The sequence below is a fragment of the Eucyclogobius newberryi genome, unplaced genomic scaffold, assembly GCF_026437365.1.
Source record: "Eucyclogobius newberryi isolate DKJ021-1_F unplaced genomic scaffold, fEucNew1.0.hap1 SCAF_1, whole genome shotgun sequence".
NCBI classification, from domain to species: Eukaryota; Metazoa; Chordata; class Actinopteri; order Gobiiformes; family Gobiidae; genus Eucyclogobius; species Eucyclogobius newberryi.
In genome coordinates, this window is record NW_027315723.1 from 7,947,279 (window position 1) to 7,962,973 (window position 15,695).

General features: G+C 42.8%; 1 protein-coding gene across 1 annotated transcript in view; it reads right to left on the minus strand.

Annotated features, from left to right (window-relative positions):
- LOC140363246 (uncharacterized) overlaps nt 1-15,695 on the minus strand; it is a 65,712-nt gene that overhangs the window by 15,863 nt on the left and 34,154 nt on the right. Inside the window, exons 27-40 of the mRNA XM_072449711.1 lie at nt 13,683-14,522; nt 12,405-12,542; nt 9,511-9,874; nt 8,382-8,450; nt 8,195-8,300; nt 7,240-7,427; nt 6,986-7,155; nt 5,803-6,097; nt 5,247-5,340; nt 4,968-5,075; nt 4,686-4,831; nt 1,982-2,093; nt 1,164-1,307; nt 808-1,101 (exon numbers count right to left, since the gene is read on the minus strand). Coding sequence (XP_072305812.1) covers nt 808-1,101; nt 1,164-1,307; nt 1,982-2,093; nt 4,686-4,831; nt 4,968-5,075; nt 5,247-5,340; nt 5,803-6,097; nt 6,986-7,155; nt 7,240-7,427; nt 8,195-8,300; nt 8,382-8,450; nt 9,511-9,874; nt 12,405-12,542; nt 13,683-14,522 — 3,068 coding nt within the window. The remainder of the gene's footprint in view (nt 1-807; nt 1,102-1,163; nt 1,308-1,981; nt 2,094-4,685; nt 4,832-4,967; nt 5,076-5,246; nt 5,341-5,802; nt 6,098-6,985; nt 7,156-7,239; nt 7,428-8,194; nt 8,301-8,381; nt 8,451-9,510; nt 9,875-12,404; nt 12,543-13,682; nt 14,523-15,695) is intronic.

Below are 15,695 nucleotides of genomic sequence, written 5' to 3' on the forward strand. Positions count from 1 at the left end.
GAGCAACAATTCAACGCAAAATTATGTATTTTGAATGGTTCTCAAATTGGGGTCTATTAATGGGTTTCAGGCCTATGGATTCCATCCTGATTTTAAAAAATTGACATAGTCACCAATTGTCCTGGCAATAGCGTAATTCATCTAAATATTAGACCCTTTGGTTCTAACAAAATCCTTCGAATCAAGGATTAATTTACCTGCAACCCATAAATACACTTCAAAATCAGATAGAGCTTAAATCAGGATGTCCAAACTTATACCAAGCAGAGGGCCACAGACAACCAGACAATGAAGTTAACCATTCGAAATTTTGCATTTGACATAGTTCGATGCCTCCACAACTTTAATAAGATTTGGAACATTAATATTAGGTTGGTATAACGTAAACATGTTTGAATTTGTCCAATACACAGTTTACAGTAAAATGTACTACTATTTGTTGTTTGGGCCAACTTAACAGGAAGCCTGAGGGCCAACAAAAATTTGTCTGAGGGCCACATTTGGCCCCCGGGCCCTAGTCCGGACACCCCTGTCTTAAATTATCTTATGAGCTACAACAACAAAAACTCAAAGCATTTTTTTATGTTCATACTTTTTAAATGTTGCTTTTTTAGAAGGGACACAGGACAATGGAATTTTTAACAGATTTCTTTCAAATTAACAAATGTTTTCATTATTGCCGATAATATCATGCACCCGTAATCCTTTTATTGGGAAAGTAAAAAATACTATAACAAAGTGATCACAAATAAATGTTAGAATCTGATTTTCTGACAATCATCTTTTACTTTTATAATTTTCACTGACCAGAAGATCCAAAGCCCCCCAGAGCCGACCCCAGCCCCACACCGAGGGAGGCCCCGGCGCTGCTGAAGCCCAGTGAGGAGCTGTGTGGAGGGGCAGAGTTGTGGGAGAACAGGGAGCTGCTCTGGGACGTGTTGGGCATGGAGCCGGAGCCGTAGAAGGAGGAGGAGGGCAGGCCACTGCTGGGAGGCGGGGGCTGCTGAGGGGGCTGAGGCTGGGGCTGAGGCATGGAGCGGTACAGACCATTGCCTTGAGGTCCTGACATGTTGTTCCCAGAGCCAGACGCAGACACGGCAGCTGGAGAGGAACAGTGAATGTATTGCAACTCTCATTAAAAGATGTTTTGAAGCGTGACTTACCGGCCTGGGCTGCTGCAGCGGGGTTTATAAGGAGGGGGGTCTGAACCAGTCGGACTGGACCTCCCAGACCCGTCCTAGCTCCTGGTCCCATCATGAGGGCCCCATTCTGGTCGTAGTACGCTGCAGGGGCCAATACCTGATAACCTGGAGAGGATATCAACATTAAAATAGTGATTTATGATGAGCATTATACAGTGGCTTGCAAAAGTGTTCATACTCCTCGAACCTTTCCACATTTTGTCATGTCACAAACAAAAACATTGTTTTTTAAAACATGTGTGAGGAAAATTGCCCTTTTTTAAAATATATATTTTTTTACAGAAAGAAGAAAGTGGTAATCTGTCACAGTTTCACTGGCTTATCCAGCGTGGAACAAACTCACATGAAGATCTACACATATTATTTTTGTTGTGAAGTCTTCAAACTGCATTAATGGCAATGTTTTGTGGACTGGGCTTCATTGAACTGGAGAGGAGAATACGATAAGGACATGGATTAGAACGCTGTAATTTAACTTTAGCTGCACAAGGTGAGTAAAAGTGTATTCGTCCTGGAACTCCTATGGGCTCCATGGGGCAGCAGACGGAATTACGCTTGAGAAAAAATAAATTCAGGGGCAAGCTAACAGGCTAATGTAGCAGAGTACCGGGAGTTGTACTCCTGAATTAGATTTGTAACAAAATTAGCAGGATTTGTTGCATTTTCCCCCACGCCAGACCATGCACCCCATTAGGACGTGTTGATGACAATCCATGACAAGTAATGTTTCTTGTAATTAAAACTACTAAACATATAGGGTGATTAACATGTGCACTGACCTGACATGCCAGCATAGGCCAGGGCAGAGTTAGCAGCTGCTAAAGACTCCTGCTGACTCTGCTGGCCCTGTCCTGGGGTGAGGGGCCGCTGGTTCCCTCCTGTGCGCATCACCTGAAACAAAAGCTAGAGTTCACACATGCTGCTTGTGAAGCCTGGTTGTCAATTCTCCTTACATTCATTGCAATATCATCCAAAGCTAAAGGACAAAATTATGTATTTTTTTGTATTGTTATTGGTGCTATCTACTGACTGCAGGGGGAATTACAAACAATTTAAGATAATGTTTCCTCAGTTCAAGCTGTCCTCTCACTTCCGAGTCTCAACAAGCAGTTGTATCAATTGTGATTAGATGGGAGAAATTCACAGAACAAGTTTTGGCGTTCGAGAACATTCTCAGAGCCAAGTCACAGATCAAGAAAACGTCAGTTATTGAGGAGATCCAGGACGAGTTTGACACTCGGAAGTGAGAGGAGTTTCTAACCAGGAGTCATCAAAATAGTATGAATGAAGCGAAAGGCTACTCCAGGTATGTTTTTAACAAGGGAATAATGTTTGGAGAAGGAGGCGGGGCGAAGAGAGGCAGCGCGCCTTGCTCTGCCGCTCAGTGCACAGTATAATTCGGTGCTGTATGCGATGCAAATAATGTGTGGATGTCCCTCTGTATATTACAAATAAAACACTGATGATATGCTCTGTACTTCCATATTCCGGATAATGTATGAAATGCATATCGCATATGCATATCGCATGTCAGCGCTCCGTGTGTGTGTTCAGCCGCGTCAAGATTCACCTCATTAAACTAATTTCTCTGTGAATGAGTCTCATTGTAATAAAACAGTGTTTTGAAGCTTAAAATAAAGTGACCCCTGTCCACTGACGTCTTCCTCTACAGTTCCATTACAATTCAATTCAATTCATTTTTGTAACGCCCAAAATCAGAATCAAAATCAAAACAGTTCGGAGGGTGACACTGTTCATAGGGACTTGGCAATGTCCCAGCATCCCGTGTCCTTAGACAAATGTCCCAGCATCCCGTGTCCTTAGACAAATGTCCTAGCATCCCGTGTCCTTAGACAAATGTCCCAGCATCCCGTGTCCTTAGACAAATGTCCCAGCATCCCGTGTCCTTAGACAAATGTCCCAGCATCCCGTGTCCTTAGACAAATGTCCCAGCATACCGTGTCCTTAGACAAATGTCCCAGCATACCGTGTCCTTAGACCCTCCTTCGCGGCCAGGAAAAAAATACATTGAAGAAGTGTAATGTGTCAAATGCTTGCGCTTCCTGCTAGAGTGCTCCTATAATCTATAAATTAACCACACCCATTTATGGGCTGCAGGGTTCAAAGCATGGGAAAAAAAGTAGCAGCTTAAAGTCCCAAAAGTACAGTAATCAAGGACAACGGGGACAGCTCAGATGTGTTCTTTGTATATTTAACTTCAAAATGTTTTATTACAATCCGATATTTACTGAAAAATTAGTCTGAGACCCGCAGTGCAGCAGACTGCAGGTGCACCGCGAGACCCCCGGTTCAAAAGACTCATTGTCACTACAATGTAGTTGTGTACTGTATGTGTAATTATCTCGTATTACTGGCGTTTATTGACAGGTGCAGCCCGTATATGTACAAATGCTTTTTTCTTTGTAGTGTGCTCAGCTTCTATTCAGGAGCGCTATATAGGAGTGATGGGCCAAACAAGTCGAGGCGCCGACACGTATGTCGAGCTCTGAAAGTGACGCCTGTGTCGAGCTGTGTGTCACTCTGTGTCACTTTAAGAAAAGTCACGTGACCAACACATCTACTGTGTCAATTGGCGTCACTCGTGTCAGAAGCGCCGGTTCCTCTTAGAGGGGTAATAGTGATCGTCCACAAGAATAACCTCTTCAAGACCTATTATTTTTATATTCATTTCGAGTCACTTCTTACATTACAGCCTACTTTATTGTACAATAGGCTGTTATTTGATTTAATTACTAAGATTGAGTGACCTTATGACTAAGATATATCATATTTGTTGCTCCTCAGAACATATTCTGAATCAGTGTTCACATTTTTGAATAAACAAATGCAGTGTTGTGTTAAACATCTGCTTAAGAAGCAGTAGGGCTACCTTTTTCAGACCACCAGATGGTGCAATAGAGTCAGGAATGTGTAACACGCACCTTGACGTCATCTACCCATCACTACTATATAACCCAAAAAGTATGGTACATTTATATTATTTAATCCATTTGTGGCCAATACATTTTATTTTTTTGATTATCTGCTGTACTAAATGATGGCAGGTTAATTGTTATAAAGACACTGGCCCTCAGAGGCAACTGTTGTTGTGATTTTGGGCCTTACAAAAATAAATTGATTTGATTTGATTTGACACATTTTCCTCTCAGGGATATTTGCAAGTAAAAAAAAAAAAAAATATGAATGTTTCCTTTTGGTAAAATAGTAAAATCTCCTCATGATAATCCTGACCCTCAAATTTGATACCGTGACATCCCTAAAAATGGCTTTGTGATTTTAGCAATTTTTCCTGTTGTGTGAAGCACTTTGAATTGCTTTGTGTACGATTGCTGCTCTACAAATAAACTTGCCTATATACATTTTTCTTGATATCGCCCAACCCTATGAAAAACACACCATCTGATTGCAGCCAACACATTCTTTCTGCAGAGCAGAAAAGGCACTACTCTAAAAGAATGGTACCTGTTGCTGTCCAGAGCCTGGTCCCTGGTTAGACGCCTGCTGGTTAGCGTTGTGGTTGGCATTAGAGGCAGCCTGCTGCTGAAAGAGGTTTGCAGGGTACACTCCCCAGGGAACTCCATAGTACTGAGGCGGTACCACTGAGGGGCCTAGGGGAATCAAGACAATAAGTAAACAAAATGCACCTTCCACTGCTGTAAAATGATGTCCTATATAAAAAGGTCTTGAAAACTAATGGCCATGTTTAATGGAATTGCTAAAGTAAGAAGTGAAGTGTAGACAGACCTGCAAGTGATGCCGCTGCAGCCAGACCAGCGGCGGTGTAGGGGTCAGTTCCAGGGGGACCCGCGTTGATGATGTATGGGTTTGGCACAAAGGCAGGAGCAAGGCCAGCTGAGAATACAGAGCACAAGTCAGTGTAAGTAACCACAAAATCTGGCATTAAAAAAAAATCTGAGGAGAAGAGGACAAATAAGGAGAAGAAGACACTGGAAGAAGAGATAAACAGACAGAGAGGCAAGAGGAAGCGGAGGGAGCAGGAGAAGGGGACATGAGGAGACTGACCGAGGTGCTGTTGCTGAGCTGCAGCCAGAGCGTACTGCTGCTGCTGTGCGGCTGTGAGCTGCTGGACCGTCAGCTGGTTGGACCTCTGGAACAACTGAACACAAAGAATGAGTTAGAGATCGTCTTCCAATTCACTATATGATTTATGAGTCTATGCTCTAAGAACGAATGACTAAAAGCAGTCAACTTGGATACATAATTCCCATTTTTAGTACATTAATTGATTAATATAACAACAACAAAAATATTTTACATCACGTTAATTAAAAAAATTACAATATTTATCTAAAATGCTACACACTGGATTTTTAGCTCGACGTTGAGCCTGATTTGGCAGGGCTCGTGTAGCACTTCTAAAAAGTGATTATTTGCACCGCTCACGTCAGTGGGGTACATGTGAGTCTGTTACCACCATTTGGTGACCGTGACAGTTAATCTAATTTAAAAATCCTCTGTGTGCAGCCGGCCTCCTCTCCTTTAGATAAGCCTTGAATTTACAATTGTATGGAAAATTATAAAAATCTAATTTTTATACAAAGTAGTAGGTGGTCCAAACCTGCTGCTGTGAGTTGTAGTCAAACAATCCCACTGGTGTCCCAGAGGAGTCCACTTGGATCTGGTTTCCGGCGTAGTCAAACTGCAGGGACTCGACCCCCTGCTGATGCTCCAGGCCAGCCATGTTCTGGGCCTCCTGGCTGTGGAAGTCCTCTGTGGGGGGCTTGTTCTGCACTGGGTTGGGCTGCTGCAGAGTGTGAGGGTGCGGCTGGCCCATCATCTCTAGACCAGGCTGAGGGGGGCCCATTCTCTCCACCGCCTCAGTGGGAGAAGCCTGGCGACTGCCAGGGGCCGGGCTGGACACACAAAATAGTAACAGGCTCAGAACTTTTGAACAGAATTAGAAAACGATAAAGAAAAAGTATTTTGGTGTTATTATAGAATTGTACATTTTAGAAACAGCCAACTCCGTACTTAACCCTGTATGTTAAGAGTAAATATACTCCAGTGTACAGGTTTCATAGCATTTTTCAATGACCAAGGGCAATTTTTTGGATCTCTGCCGAGAAACATGTGGGAATGACACAAAACACAACCCCAGGTGTATTTTGATCAAGACTAGAACTAGGGCTGGGTACCGTTAGTTTTTTCAGCCGGTATCGAAAAGCAGAAATAGTTAAATACTGGTTAGGGCTGCAACAATTACCGTACTATAAGGCGCACTTAAAAGCCTTTAATTTCCTCAAAAACCGCAGCTGTGCACTTTTTAATCCAGTGCGCTTTGTATGGATTATTTCTGGTTGTGCTTACTGACCTCGAAGCGATCTTGTGTGGTACACGGTGTATAAAGAAGATTTGGGACACGAGAGACTCAGATGCAGGTCTAGAAGCACGTTTACGGTACTCCCGAACCGGAAGTCCCAATAACATGTATACAAAGCATTCTGGGAACAGTAGTCTACCGCTACACACTGCGCTCACTGCGCTCTGTAAAAATGTAAACTACACTATACGTCAGGAACAACGCAGACACCTTAATTAAGGACCCCAAGAATCTTGGGCCATGAGTTGAACGCGTTTAATAAAGCTCAACTGACTGACCTATCCGTCTGTATTGTTTAGCTTTATGCGCTTTATAGTCCGGTGGGCCTTTTTGTGCCCAAAATATGGTAATCAAGTAAATAGAGTAATTGGATTACAAAAAAGCTTTGATTATTATTGAATACTGAATATAACAGTCTCACTTGAAATCTTTGCAGTCCCGGTCCATCCCATTGAGCAGCCCTCTACCATTGGCTTTAGCAGGATCAGCCTCTTCTGCTGCCTTCTGCTCCAGGCTTTTGTCTTCTTCAAATGGAGAAACTTTCTCCGGGACGTCATTCTTCTCTCTGCCGTCCTGATTACCATCTCCTACCTGAAAAACAGAACAAGAAAATTGGGTGTAACTATTGCAGATCATAAGTCTGAAGGATTTCATTTTTAAGCGAATGGGCCTTACATATCCGCCATTCCTGTAGCGGTTGTCGATCTTGTCTCCCGGAGAGGAGCTCAGGACGTACTCCACCATGCTGACACCAAGACCTCCACCTTCTGAGCGAGGTGAAAGCACAGAATTGGCATCACCGTTGCCATGGAAACTCTGGCCAGGACGTCGCTGGACCATGATTGGCTGAGACACTGAATGATCTGAACAAGAAGGCCAGTTTCAAATGTCTAATGTCTAAAGTCTAATTTTTGGCTAATTTTTGCTTGTAAAAAATTGCAACTTAAGAAAACATGTATGGGCTGAAAGAATAATTACAAAGGAATCAAAAATGCTACTTAAATTGATGTATTGGCAATATACTATGTAGAATAAATAATGGCAAATACCGTTAAAGCCATTGAAGTGTTTCATTTGTATGTAGGAAATATATCTACTAATAACATTTCCCAAAGTCTCTATGGGGAGTAGAAATTTATTATTGAGGGATGCACCGATCCAGCTTTTTCAGTTCCGATACTTGGGGACTTTCCTCTTCAGATCGGTTCCCAAAATGCAAATATGTATTATTATTGTTATTATGATTATTATAATAAATATAGGACAATAATACATGCAATGTCCATTACATGAACATCACAGCAGACAAACTAAAATGCAGTAAAATAAATGTGTTGATGGATTAAAATGAGATGTGATATGTCCATATTTACAGAGTTGAAAAAATATCTTATGTTCCCCAAATTGTTCAAGCATAGGTTCAGTATCAGACATTCTGGAACGGCTACTTTATTACATTTTTCCAATATCTCAATATTGATACAGATATTGGTCCATCCCAAGTATTATTTATGGGTCTTTGTTAATAAATGATATGGAAAATTAAATCCCAAACTGTTAAGAAATGTGTATTAAACTATTAAAACTATTTTATTATTGCAGCCCCTTAAAATATTTTTTAAAGTCTTACGGGATGAGCCCCACGCATTGTCTCTCCACTCCTCTCCCAGCAGCATGCCCTTCCGTCCATCTTTGGCCAGTTCATCAGAATCCCAGAGCTTCTTTGCAGGTAAAAGCTTTTCAAAACAAAAAAGGTCACTATTAGCAAAAAGCAGAGCATTTAACAGAATTATCTTTATAAGAATGAAAAAAAGTACTTCTCCCATTCCCCGAGACTCCAAAGCAAGAGCTTGAAAGTCATAATTCATCTCATCTACAGCGCGGACCTGAAACAAAACAATAGAAATGGAATAAATAAATAGTTAATTTTCAAAAAGCCATTCTCCATGGATCAGATACATTTTAGATTCAAATATGTCTTGTATAAACTGACAACTCACAGATTGAATGCAACATGTTTTATGTGCAAAATTGTTAAATACATCTAGAAAACAGACTATCCTTTCCTATATTCTAATATTAAACGATAACACGCTTGGATACACATTTTACATTTTGTTCATTAAATGCAGGACAATACATATTCATAACAGAAGAGTGCCAGGGCTTAAGAAAAGTACATATAGGGGTGTCTCAATGTTTGAGAACCACTGCTCTAAACAAATGACACAGCAACAAAACAACTGCATTTATACTTATTGGGCCTCATGTGAGAATGTTCTTAGAAACTGTTCACAATTTCCACTTTAAGAATATGTTGAGACAACTCTGCACCAGATTCTCAATGCGCACTTAAGATGACAAGTTCCTTTTTTAAAATGAGAATTGTGCCTAATTTTGATTTTTATCATTTATCTATTTTTCCCGTAGCAAAATGTATCCTCTGCATTTGACCCATCCTTCAACCAGTACCATTTTGAGCTCGGCTTGGTCAGGATCACCTTCATTGGGGGATTTTACCTAAAGGGCATGTTCTGGGTTCATGAGGGAAACCGGTGTGCCCAGAGGAACCACCCAGACATGGGGTTTATAAAAGTTTCTCATACAGAGGGAATGGGGCTGAGACTGCAGACAAGTCCATTTTTGCCTGTGCTCTTTATCACTCCTGATCACCATTTTAGAATGTTATATTAATACTTTTTATCATCATCATTATTACTATATGAATAGCAGTATATAATATGCCAAAACACCTTAGGAACAACTTTGATAAAAAAAAATAATAAAAAAAATAAAAAAAAAATAAGAAAGTGCCTTGAACGAGGCCCATTGTTTCCAAGTAGACAAGCAGATGGCAGACCAACCAGAAAGGTTACATAGTGCACCTTTAACTAAAAAAATAAAATGAAGAAGAAATTGTACTTAGAATATAATGTACTACTGCACCTGATCCACATGGTTGGCATCCCCAGTGGGCCAGCGGTGCTTGCTGGGGACACACCCTCCAAGCTGCTCCCCAGCCTGCCTCTGAAAGAAGTATCCCACTGTGGCATCGTCCTGGGACCGGCCGCTGAGGGGGGGCTGTGGTATGCCCGGGGCCTGGTTCTGTCCCCGGTCCAGTCCTTGTAGGTGCGGCCCTCCAGGAGCCTGGGCAGCACCTGCCACTGTGGCCAAGGGACCTACACCATGCACCCTCACCACTCCACCCTCAGGAGCACCATTGGCATGCAGCATCCCAACTCTTGTCTCCTGCCAGGCCACGTCATTCATGCCTAGGATGCTGCATGGAATGCTCATTCCACGGGAAAACCTGGAACGACAAAAAGATGATGATAAATGCTTTTGTACCTGAAAGGCTACTAAGAGTCCTTTTATACTGTTACTTCAAAACGATATCAAGTGGTTGAATGTGTAGCTTTTTGTGGTGTTCTAAACAGATGATTGGTTTTGCCCAAGCTGCTCAGAGAGAGTAACTCAATGTACCCAGGGCCAAATGCAGCCCTCAGACCATTTTTTGTTGGCCCTTGGTGTTCCTGCTAAATTGGCCCAAACACTCAAAAGTAGTACTTTTTACATTCCAATTGGATACATTCTGCTCTCAAATGTTGCTTGGAATGATGTTGCAAAGACCTCATTCCAAGCCTCATTAAAAGGTGGGGTGGCTCATCAAAACTACATCAAATGTAAAATATTGAATGAATCCCTTCTGTGGCCCTCCACTCCGTATAGGTTTAAAAATGCAGCCCTCGATGAAAAAGGTTTGGACATCCCTGTTAAACAGGATACATACTTTTTTCTTCCAGATCCATGTAGAGCTAAAAAGATGTGTCACAATTCAATCGAAATTTGAAAGGTCAACATAACCAATAGCAAATATTGCAATAATTAAACAGAATTTCCTGTGCAAACAATAAAACATCTCATCTCTGTAGTTTAGATCTCAACAAATACATCGAATTCTTGGTTTACCGGTAGTTTAGAAGTTCAGATTTTAGTCTTCGCTCAAATGTTAATGTTCCTGGATATTTTTGAAATGTGAACTATGAACATATTCTACAATTAAAAGATAAAGCTAAAGATACATTTTACATGGATCAAGTGCAAATAACTGAAGTAGGTGTAAATGACAAGCAGATTATAAAAAATAAACCCCACCATGTATGATTTCTGGTGGTGAGCACGGACCTAGTAGGGCTGGGCAATTAATCAATTAAGATCGACAGATCAAGTCACGTGAAATTGACAATTATTTTAGAGGTTTTTGAATCGAGAGTCTACAGTCAATAGACAGTAAAAACATGTGGTTATGAGCAGGTTAGGCTTTGGAGGAAGACATTTGAATATTATTTGAGTTAAAAAGTCTGTAGAATTTATTACTAAAAGCCATTGACTTTATTTCTGAAAAGACCGAATCAAATGTAATAAAAAATCCAGATTGATCAATATGAGAGAGAGAGAAAATTATGTTTTCGCCCAGCCCTACAAAGTTACATGTCAGGTTTGCGGAGGGACACTACACATGTATTTTAAAAAAGGGTTTTAGTGCAATAGAAAAATAAACATATAAACTAAAATAAAAAGGCTTTTACTTATTTTCTAGCTGCAATCTTACGCAGTGGGTAAGTGTAAGAGACATTACATAATAGCCCATGTCTCAACTATTGATACAGATGAATAATAATACTAATATTAATTATATTCCAGATTTAGCATTAATTAAGGTCTTAAAAAAAGTCCCAGTGATTGTGGGTGAGATTTAGAGCACTTTAGCCCATTCAAACATATATTTTGAGATTAATCTTTAATTGTCGTGGCGTCAGAGGTAGATTTTCATCACTTTGAAACCCATGAATGCGTTAAAATTGTCGTAGCAGATTGTATGCTTTTCTGGCTATACCTCATTGTTTGACCCTTTTCAAATTTTCGTTGGAGAGAAATACTTCAAAAGCGACCATTATTTCATCAATCCAAGTTCAATGTAAATGTCTAACCCGTGGGAGCGAATTAAAAACAAAACGGAGCCCAAATCAGACAAGTGACTCAGGATGCTAGTCAACAACAAAGCTGCTGTTAGCTCTGGCGGCTAGCTGATGCTAACTCTACACAAGCCCCACCACCAGTCAGCTCTTCTGACGTGACCCAAACCACAATGTCAGCGTGAAAACACAAACGGCGAAACCCACGGGCTGCGTGTGCGCTGCTGTGTCTTTTACAAGCAAATGTTCACCGGCGACACAAAGATGAAGCCCCAAAAAACAGAGAGCATTGTAGCGGCTAACACAAAGCTACAGCGCAAGCCCAGAGCCCCAGCAGAGCATGTTCATGTTACAGAATCACTGGAGCACTGTCATGACGGACTGTGGCTGTCACGTCAAAAACACACGCACATTTTCGATAAAGCGAACAAAGCATCTGCACGTGTTAAAAGTGTATTCATTAATGTCACATCGGATGTATTCGAGATTAGCATCAGGGGCTAATTGCTGCGGGCCGATGTGTGTTTATGATGGGCATCCCGTGCTACACTTCAAAAGAGAAACAGTATTGTTCCGGTTTTTTTACGCCGTGGTCCCGCTCCTGCCCCGCACTGACCACGAACAACAACAACCTTCAATCGGCCACATAAACCCCACGCGAGGGCAATCGTTAGTTAGCCACGGTTGCCAAGTAGTGAGCCAACACATCATCCAAACTAAACAACATGGCCCCCCTTCAAGTCCCAAACAGAGGGCCCTTAGCGCTAAACAAAAGGGAAAGACTCACGCCGCGGCGGAGGCTCCGAAAAAAGGCAGAGCTCCGCAATCGGGCGCCGCGCGAGCCGGTGCAGCCCGGGGACTTACGCGTTTTTGGGGTCGACTGACGGCTCTGTTCTCGCAGCACGCCGTCCAAGACCCGCTCCCGTAAATGTTTTGTTTCCCTTTGGAGCGGAGAGGCTGGTGTAGAGCGCTGATTTAGCTCCGTGCTCCGCTGGACTCGAGCTAACGAGGGTTCACCGCCGCCACTGCCCCCTGCTGTAGAGAGTGCGTCACTGCATGTGAATGTGACAATCAGACGCTAACGTTATGGACTAAAAGACAATCAAAGACAAGTCTCAATGTATTCGGGTGGTTTTCTTTTTGTTCCACGCTGACAACAGAAAGGGTTCCCACATTTTTTTACATAATTGTTGTTTGATAATGACTTGGAATGTAGGCTTTCTTTGGTCTTCATTCAAATGGCAAGGCAAGTTTATTTGTAGAGCACATTTCATACACAAGGCAATTTTTGTTTTTGTTTATAAGAGTTCTTCTATTAAGAGTGTTTTTTTTAAACTTCCTATAAGTTATCTGTCCTTTACCCCTGTATCTACCTGCGTTGTGACACCAAAATGTCCCCATGTGTGGACATCAAAGGCTATCTTATCTTATCTTAATTCAAAGTGCTTCACACAGCAGGCAAAATGCATTAAAATCACAATGCTAGGCCTGTACAATCACAAATCCTAGGCCTGTACATCCTAAATACAGCCTAAAGTCAACTGCCTGTATTCTTCATTCGTAGCTACTGTCGCCCACGAGATGATATCAAAAAGACTCCACTCGTCTTCGGGGGGCCAGTGCCACCTGTGATATGAGTTGAGCATCAAAGCCTACAGGTGGGGGACACGAATGGTGGGCACCTCTGTGTGTGAAGAGTATACAAGTATGTATATTAATTACAGTCTTATGCACATCTTTTGAATACATTTATTATGCTATGGTTCAACATAGACCCTTGAACAATTACCCACATCGTCAATTAAGCTGTAAGCCTAATTTATGACATCATACTGGTGTTTTATTTTATTTTTTCATCATCATTTCGCCTATTTGGACCAATTCAGCAACTGTTCATTAACCCAGCCTCTTCCTTCACGACGCTCGTTGACGACGCCTCTTTGCGGTGATCCTGATGTGTTCAGTTGCGTGGCCCCTCGTCGGGATGGGCCCTCGTGGCGCGGGACCCTCCTTTGCCTTGGGAAAATCCCGCCCGACTCCAATCAGCGCCCGCCGCCGCCGCAGTGAGCTCACCTCCCCGCTTCCGATTGGAGCGCTATATTTAGGAAACTATGTGCGCTTTATAAAGAGGCCGCCGCGGACGCTGGGAAGGGCCTGACGCCGCGAGAAGCGCCCGACTCCACGGCAACAACACAAAACACGTCCCTGCCTCGTTGTTTTCGGCATTTGAGAAGACACAACAAAACAAGGGTGTCCGCGTCTTCGGATGGTACACGCGAGCCGGCGGCGGTGGGACAGCCGAGGACGCGCGGATGGCGGACATACGGAAGAAGCTCGTGGTTGTCGGAGACGGCGCGTGCGGCAAGACGTGTCTGCTCATCGTGTTCAGCAAGGACGAGTTCCCGGAGGTCTACGTGCCCACGGTGTTCGAGACGTACGTGGCGGACATCGAGGTGGAGGGCAAGCAAGTGCAACTGGCGCTGTGGGACACGGCCGGCCAGGAGGACTACGACCGGCTCCGGCCGCTCTCCTACCCGGACACCGACGTCATCCTCATGTGCTTCTCCGCGGACAGCCCGGACTCGCTGGAGAACATCCCGGAGAAGTGGGTGCCCGAGGTGAAGCACTTCTGCCCCAACGTGCCCATCATCCTCGTGGCGAACAAGAAGGACCTGCGCCACGACGAGGACGTGAAGAGGCCGGTGAAGCCCGACGACGGCCGGGCCATGGCGGCGCGCATCGGGGCGTACGACTATCTGGAGTGCTCGGCCAAGACTAAGGAGGGGATCTGGGAAGTGTTCGAGACCGCGACGCGCGCGGCGCTGCAGAAGAGGGTCGCGCCGGGGCAGGACTGCGTCAAGTGCTGTGTTCTGATGTGATCCGGGACGGGGACGAGGTTCAGCGAGTGGCCCCGGGACATGGTGTGAGAGAGACGCTCGGGACGGCAGCGTGGGGCCTGTGCGTAAAAGTAGGCCACAGCTGCTGCGGGAGCAACTTTTTTGTGGAGGGGTTACCAAGGAAACGTCAACAAAAGTAAAGTGTTGGGCAAGCTTTTAAAACCTGGGACTATTAGATCGTTTTAAAAAGCTTCTGAACGAAATCTTTCTCGGTTCCAGAATGGAGGAAACTGGAAGGAAACATTAAGTGGAACGTACTGTGATTTCAAAAGAGAAACTGGTCAAAACGTCAGAATATCACAGAATATGGAAAATGAAGGTGGTTTTGGCAAATGAAACCCGCTCAGATGCATTTGAGTCATATCAAAAGCTTAGTTTAAAGACATTTAGCCACAAATTACACTTCTTTTGAACCACAAATGGACTATTTCCATTTTGTCATAGAAAAGCAAACGAACTGACATATCTACCCTATAAATTAACAACTGTAGCTTTATATCTGTTTATAAAGTTTGTTAAACTACGAGTATTTAGATTCGTTTTTATTACGATGTCAGTTAATCATTGAAATTGCCTCGTGGTTTACTTCATTTTAACTTACTCGCCTCCATTTAGGAATTGTGAACATTCTCATGACAGCATTTTGAAGGGTCTATATAGGCATCCGGACAACACGGCTTTGCTTTTGAACTCGGCTTTTATTTTTCAGCCCACGATTTAAGCCTCAGCCCATAGATGCCAATGTCCCTCGACGTATGTGCTTACAAAGTTGGCCTAATTGTATGTATTAACGTTTGGCTTCTCATACTTCATTACCCTTTCATTTTGGGAGAAGTAAACTATTTATTTATTTATTTAATTCTTTTAAATTAACAATAGACTATAAATATGTAATTACACAGGTACTCACGCCAACTTTTTGACCACAATGAGGGCTTTTAACTACACTTTTAGGATCGACGGTTCTGGGGGGATGTCAAGTAGGTTCCTAGTTCTATCCACAGGTTTCAGAATGATGCGAAATAAGAATCGTATATGCCAAAGATATAATATTTAGTTTGAACTATTTGAAATATTATATCTTTTGAATGGGAAAAGTCTTCAAAATGTGCTATATAACAGGAAGCGTGGGTTGTGCCTAATGCCTATTTAAAAGATAGTTTGTTAAATGAAAACCGCGCTGGATTTTCATCACTCTGAAACCCACGATGAGGCAAAGACTGACCCCAGCTCTGTGTGAAAAGAAGGATATTGAGAT